At 38.2% G+C, this 7,339-nt stretch overlaps 1 protein-coding gene across 1 annotated transcript; it reads right to left on the bottom strand.

Moving 5' to 3' along the window:
• Positions 1 to 258: 258 nt before the first annotated feature.
• LOC113052750 (uncharacterized) lies at positions 259 to 5,549 on the bottom strand. Its single transcript, XM_026217182.1, has 5 exons — positions 5,411 to 5,549; positions 4,927 to 5,262; positions 2,718 to 2,863; positions 2,435 to 2,495; positions 259 to 1,899 (listed from the first exon to the last, which is right to left on the bottom strand). The coding sequence occupies exons 1-5, from the start codon at positions 5,460 to 5,462 to the stop codon at positions 1,793 to 1,795; spliced, it is 702 nt and encodes a 233-aa protein (XP_026072967.1). The 5' UTR covers positions 5,463 to 5,549; the 3' UTR covers positions 259 to 1,792.
• Positions 5,550 to 7,339: the final 1,790 nt, after the last annotated feature.

Genomic DNA, 7,339 nt, shown 5'->3' with positions numbered 1-7,339 from the left:
AAACTGGAAGTGTCACTGAGCAAAGTGGCATGTGCCAGTGGCATCTGTGAGTCAGATGTCATGTCAGATAATGTTAAAACTTCTACTGGAGATCAGACAACTCATTATTTACTGTAGACTAACACTGCTTTACCCTATTTGCATGATAACAACTTGCCAGTGAGCTATGTTTATTTGAATAAAGAATCTGCAAAACAAAATATTACCAAGATAATTCGTTTATTTATTACAGTTCAAAAGATAAATAGCATTCTATGTTGTGATAAACAGCTCACTGGTACCCGAGCCACTAAACTAAACTGGGTCTGGAAAGTAAAGTAAAGGCAGGACATCTTCAAAATGTGATAGAGATGAAGACAAAATGATCACAGAGCACAAGATGGCTTTTCAGGTCAGTGTCACTGATTTGAATCTATGAACAATGATGACCTACAAGAATCCTAGAGGAAGCTTCACTTCAGTTTTCTCAGGGTTTGATGGTTTGTTTTGGTGAAGATCAACAGCATAAACATAAATATACTTAACAAAATTACAAACGCAACTGTCACGGTCCCTTAAAAGGTTTAGGAGTTTAAAGGGACGCGGCTGGAGTATTCCAAATTAATCCTTTATTTTAACACAGAAAATGCTCACAAAAGTTACCAAAATGATGAGATGGGGAGCCCAGCAACACAATAAATAAAATAACTAAACTAACAGAAATAGGCTGGAGCTCCCCACTCCAGAATAACATTACAAGATAAGAGCAGGAGGCTCTGTGGCAGTGGAGGAGACTGTGGCTGGCAGAGAGAGAATGAGAGGGTCCGCCTCCTTACACTTTATAGCCTCGTTTCCCCAGCTCAACCAATCAGAAACTAGAGAAGACTAAAAGAATAAAAAAATAATCAGCACTACTATTTATTTGAGGACTCTGGGCCGGGGCATACGCCAGACACGCGTAACAGCAACACTTTTGTTTTTGCCCCCATTTTTCTTGAGCTGAATTTTTTCTATGTTCACGAAAGGCCTACTTTCAAATGCTGTTCACACATCTGTCTAAATCTGTGTTAGCGAGCACTTCTTCTTTGCTGAGACAATCTATCCACCAATCATATAAAGATGCTGATTAGACAGCATGATTACTGCACAAGTGAGCCTTAGGCTGGTCATAATAAAAAGACACTCTAAAATGTGAATTTGATGACTTCAGACTCGACTCGACAAAATGTACAAAGACTTGCAACTCGACCTGGACTTTAACATCAATGACTCGTGACTTCACTTGGACTTGCGCCTTTTGACTCGAGAAGACTTGCTACTTCCCATGAAAACATGGGGGGGGGAAATGTTCACATGGCCGCGCCGCTCTCCGTATTACGGAAGGCGCTTGTCACTTCCCGTTGACTCTGGTATGCACGGAAATAGAACTAATTTACTTGCCTCCCCAGGGAAATCCACTGAACAATTTAACATTTTCAAAATATGGTAATGATATCATTTGAGCAATGGTGATGACGCCACTTTTTTGGAGCCTTTGTGAGAGTAATTTCCATATTTATACAGTCCACTATTTTCTCCCGGTACAAATATCCACAAAGAAAAGAAGCCGACAGTAAACTTTAAAACAAACAAATTAAAGCAAAGGCAGTAAAACAGATCAAGCTACAACATAAAATGATAAAATAAACAACAACAAAACTAATGCGTGGTATAAAGAAGGAGAAATTGAGCTGCTTCTTTAAATGAAATCATCCGTCCTTGTTTTCTTGAGTCCACACGATGTCTTGTATTTCCATTTTCTCCATCATCCTTTTTAGGCTCCGTGGTTCAGGTCCTTTTTTGAACGCTGTTTGTTATTGTCCACCGAACTCTTCGTCACGTCCCCCATCTCCAAGGATTCATCTGTGGTTGGTTTACTTGCTGATAGTCGGGGGGGAAGCGCCGAAAGTTCAAAGATATAAATATAAATCATTCTGTATCACTTTTTGTAATATATTTAATTTAGTCATCTATGACAATAATAATTAATTATTAATGTAACCTATTTCTCGACAAATATTGATGTGGTTTAACTTATTCATGTGAATAATTATCAGTATATTTTGTTATTAATTTAACATTTTTAAATGATAAAATAAATACATTAAAATGCCATGCGTACAGACAATGGCTTGAAGTACCTGCAAAAAAAGTCTAAATGATTTGTAATTTAAAAAGATGAAAACATTGAAAAATAGGGAAAAGTTGCCATTATCTTACGCCAAACTATGTAATATTATTCCTTCAAAGAAAACTTGTTTAGTTTTCTCAAAGTGAAGGCCCTGTGTGACTTAAGTTTCTTTAATACAGCTGATAATGTGACAAATCAAGGTTAGTGAAGGTTGTAAAATGTCAAAGTCCTAAAAACCCCAATATTTGTCATGACAGAAAAGCCAGAGTCATCTACTGGACTGACCTGCTCCGGCTGAGCTGAGAGAAATGATCTCCTCAGGATCTCCTCTGGTCTTCAGCTTCTTCTGTAGAGAGAAGAGAACGTGAAATCACTATCAACAACCAATGCACATAACAGATTAATACCAAAATATCATATCAACCAAAAAACAGAACAGGCTGCTCAAACCAATCCGGAAAAAATTACATCTTCAAATGCAACGCATAGCCTTACTGCTGTTAATAAGTCTTACAATAATTATACAAAAACAGAAGTGTTTTCCAATTGTTCCTGTGATAATACTTGCCTTTCGGCGGTTGATGATGCGTTTGATGACATAAATGATGCCCAAAATCACAGATGCAGACAATGCGATGCTCACAGCGATTATGATCCAATGTTCAAGGCTGTTCCCGGGAGTCTCTTTGGGTTTGTGAGGAGTCTCCAGTGATCCTACAGGTAATAAAGCAGATATGACAAATGACTGAATATAAGTAGATTCTGGACTAATGGGGCTGAGCAGGTGCTCTGTACAGAATAAAAACCTGTAAAAACATCTAGAGGTAAAGCTCATCAACACAAACTTTGAATCTCATATAATGTATTAGGAGTAGGATCTTGTGATGGGCCTGTGGTTTCACTCTCTGTGACTGCCTCTAGTTTATAGGGTTTAATGTGTCTAATCATTCATTCATTTCTATTCATTATATTTCTTATATTCAGTTATAATGCTATCTTAGAAGAATTATAACCAAGTTTGCCCGTTTTATATTTAGAAGTTTGGTGTTCTCTGATAGTTTAAAGATTAAACAACATTCAATTATTTTTATATATAAAACTCTTCAACAACTGGGTTAAACTGTAAGGTGTTGGGGAAACATATCAAAGTAGCCTATTTTTGACAGTTACTTGTTAAAGCTGCAGTCCCTAACTTTCGGCGCTCTTGCGGTTGGCGGAAGAACAAAGCTTCCCGTTTATTTTCATGACGTCACGCATTGAGCTGATCCGCAGCGGTCTAAAATAATCCGATTTATTATATGTGTACCGTAGTGATTCAGGACAAGCCAAAAACACTGGTTGGAAAATTGATTTATGGTGCAATTTTATCTTATTATAAAACATTTGTACATTTTAAACACAAAAAAAGTTACAGGCTGCAGCTTACATTAGCCTATTATCCAGTGCTTTAAGTGGCCCAAAAGAGGTGCCGGTACTCTATCATAACATATATATATATGTTGGGGGGGTTGGTAAGGGGTGTCTGTGGTCTTGGGTGACGGGATGGGGGCTTATGATATTAGACTTCATAGCCTATAATAAAAGATAATGAATTTCAAACCTTAACTAAACACATTTTTATTCAAAGATCAACCGTCTGTCATTACTCTTTAGTCTGCCACATGAAACAACAACATTAAAATCATGAACTCAAATGTCATTGTAAAAAGAAGAAAAAAAAACGATGACTGTTGTAACAGTGCGTAAATCAGACGTTTCTGTAACACTACGTTAATGAGCTTAAACTTATTTTTTGTACACAGTGCCGTCAACTGTCAATCACTCCTGTACGCGGGCATCACTCTCCAAGAAACTGTCCTCCTCACAGCTGCAGCAACTTGCGCTCTCTTCATCAAGATTTTTAAAAAAGGGGACAAAATGGTCGTATTGTCTTTGTGCATATAGATTAATTCGATAAATGAATATCTAAATTCTAACTTAGCCGCCTACGGTATTTTTTAGAAGAAAAAAATGCTGCAGCCAATGAGCAGTCGGCGGGGGCTGGTTGCAGGGCGATTCCTCAGCAGACAGTTTTTAATGTTATCAGACAATAACTACTCAAGATTTTGCTTTAGTATAATTTTCGGGACAATTAGGGCCAGATTCGGGATTCGGGACAACAGTTTAGATTTCGGGACTGTCCCGAATTTTTCGGGATATCTGGTCACCCTGCCTGAAAGAGCTGCTGCATTATTTCATTAGCTTGCGCCTGACCTGGAAAGATATCATGCAGGTCTGGTGGGGTTTCAGCTAGAAAGTCATGTGATTCTAACCATGTTGTTCACGTATTGAGAGTCGGAAACCAGTAACGCATATTAAGTTTCCTCTGTACTTGATTTATTATCAAACCGGATATGCCCGTATCACACATTCTTTATGGCCACGGTGACTCCAGACAGCGGCAAAACCAACGCATGCGCTGTGTACCTACTTGTAAATCTTAAGGGAATGCAGTCTCTACTCTCGGTGGGATGATGTGGAGCTTACATTGTGAAGGGCGCTCTGAAAAGCAGCAGCGCAGGCAAACTAATAAAACATTTATTAAAACAGATGTCCAAATGAGCGTACCGGTACGCTCAAAGCACGTTCTGGGCGCACGGAGAGGTGGCGGTACGCTCAAGAGCTATATTTGGAAGTGGCGTACCCGCCCACTTAAAGCACTGCTATTATCCAAACTAGGTTCCAGTATCGTCTCAGTGCTTTTTTATAACACTGTGATTTTATTGAAACATACTGACCGTTGACTGTGACTTCGAAGAGTTTCTCCGTCCAGATGTTAAAGTTGTCGATATAAGAGACAGTGTAACATCCCTCATCACTGACTCGGACATCACCGAAGATTAAAGACAAACTCTCCGTGTCAGATGTGATGGAGAATCTGTCGGATTTCTTGACGGAGCAGCCCCTCTCCTCCTCCTCAGGGGAACAGTAGAGGGTAATAGGCTCTTCTGTCCTGTTTTCACTCTTTTTTAGTAATGTTAATGTCGCTCGGCTCACATTCCCCGGTGTTTGGACTCGTAGGGTGAGGGTTTCTCCACTCTTTACCTCCACTCTCTCACTGTCACTCACAGCAGCTGATAAAAAATAATCATATTTGTACTTTAAAAAAACTGACTGACACATATTCACACTTTTAAAATGCCCATTAGCCTATATGCGACGAACATATATTTAAAGTTACTTTACACGGATGATTTTCCAACGTAAGATTGCTGTACTTACCAGTTAAGGTAAAACTGGCGATAGCTATGATGAGCTGGAAGAAGGGCTGCATTTTAATGAGCGCTGGTCGGTTAATCACTGGATTTATTAAAACAAATCTTGATTCGCGGCTGTCAGTTCTATCTCATACTGGAGCGGAGCACCATGTGACTGTCAAAACATAGTGTTAGTTAGCACTAGTGGGCGGGGCTTCTGTGCGACGTCAACTTCCTGAGGCTTTTCAGCGTCAAGAAAGAGGAGTTTGAAGGGGTAAGTTTAGACTTGTGCAACGTATTACAATTTGCGAAAATGTGCAGTATCTTAAGCGGTTGATGTTTTAGTCTTAACGTAGTTAAACCATGGTTACAAGATCATTGCATTCAAGTTTGAAAATGGGAGGACATTCATGTGCACTTTTTACCTTCAAACTCATATTTACAATTATTCCGAAAGCACTTTAAGACAGCATTAGCAGCACAGATAAATCACATCTTTATTATGTCTGTTACCCTTTTGTGCTTAATATTTCTGCAATACATATTTAGGATTTACGCTGCAGATTACGGACACTGACGACCATATGCAGGCATTGTTACTAACGTTACGTAAAATATGCAGGCCTATGTATTAACTGCACTGATATTTAAGCGATCAATAACTATTAATAGATTTAATACAGTGTTCCATAAGAATGAGTCTTCGTTACAACTCCTAACTGATAATGCTTGACTTTAACAAAGCTGGTCATTGTTTCAAAACCTGCTGTTATATTTTTTAAATGTTATCTATTTTTACGTGTAACGTTAATCCAAATAATGTAATGCAATTGAAACATTTGGTTTAATTACCAAATTCATTTTTCAATTTAATAATCATAACAGTGGATATATGAGGATAACTGCAGTGTCCACCTCCATGCATTACATATCAACAGGTGTAGAATTAATTTTGTCATTGTAGGAAACACAAACAAACAAAAACATTATGTGTAAACTTTGTGTTACAGAAAGTTCAAGTCTGGGTGGCCAAAAGTTAAATTTCAGTGATCTGGTTACCGCCTCTCTCTGCAAACCCAAAGGATCACTTCCCTGTAAACTTTTTTTTGTTCTTTCTATGCATCAAGATGTGTAATTTTATTTTTTCTGAAGATTTTTGACTAATGTGTGTGTGTGTGTGTGTGGGTACTTGTGTGGATAAATTATGTTCATACTTTAAAGGTGGACATTTGCAACAGCGCTTGTCCCTAAAATTGCTCCAGGGGTATGGTCAGAGACTGTCCTAAATGACAAATGTTGGAATGTAAATGACATTACATTCTGTGGATGTCTCACATAAATGTGCATTGTACTTTATTTAATGTTAACTTGTCAACAGTGAATTATTTTAGGATGTCATTGGACTGAATGTTTAGTGGCTAATGACACTTCATTCCAGTAAAAATATAATCCATAGCATTGGAGTGAAAGCAGCAGCAAAGTGTTCCAATGCTGATAAAAATCAAGCTGGTTAAAACCTCAGGTTCCTTAAATATCTGTTCTACAGGACTGTTTGGGGTTGGACAGATTTTGTAATGGTTTTGAAGTCTGATGCTCACCAGGCCTTCATTTATTTGTTCAAGGGATAGTTCACCCAAATAGCAAAATTATGTAATTAATAACTCACCCTCATGTTGTTCCAAACCCATAAAACCTCTGTTTATCTTCAGGACACAGTTTAAGATATTTTAGATTTAGTCCGAGAGCTCTCAGTCCCTCCATTGAAGCTGTGTGTACGGTATACTGTCCATGTCCAGAAAGGAAAGAAAAACATCATCAAAGTAGTCCATGTGACATCAGAGGGTCATTTAGAATTTGTTGAAGCATCGAAAATACATTTTGGTCCAAAAATAGCAACAACTATGACTTTATTCAGCATTGTCTTCTCTTCCATGTTTGTGTGAGAGAGAGTTCA

The sequence above is a fragment of the Carassius auratus genome, chromosome 3, assembly GCF_003368295.1.
Source record: "Carassius auratus strain Wakin chromosome 3, ASM336829v1, whole genome shotgun sequence".
Taxonomy (NCBI): domain Eukaryota; kingdom Metazoa; phylum Chordata; class Actinopteri; order Cypriniformes; family Cyprinidae; genus Carassius; species Carassius auratus.
Note: the sequence above shows the minus strand (reverse complement) of the source record. Positions and strands in the feature narration are given on the sequence as shown.

What these genes read in the sequence shown, in the direction of transcription:
- LOC113052750 (XM_026217182.1), bottom strand. Translation starts at nt 5,462, where the DNA reads ATGCAGCCCTTCTTCCAGCTCATCATAGCTATCGCCAGTTTTACCTTA. An exon ending in CTTCGAAGTCACAGTCAACG is followed by an intron (nt 2,864 to 4,926) that starts GTCAGTATGTTT and finishes TATTACCTGTAG; the next exon opens with GATCACTGGAGACTCCTCAC. An exon ending in GCATCATCAACCGCCGAAAG is followed by an intron (nt 2,496 to 2,717) that starts GCAAGTATTATC and finishes TTCTCTCTACAG; the next exon opens with AAGAAGCTGAAGACCAGAGG.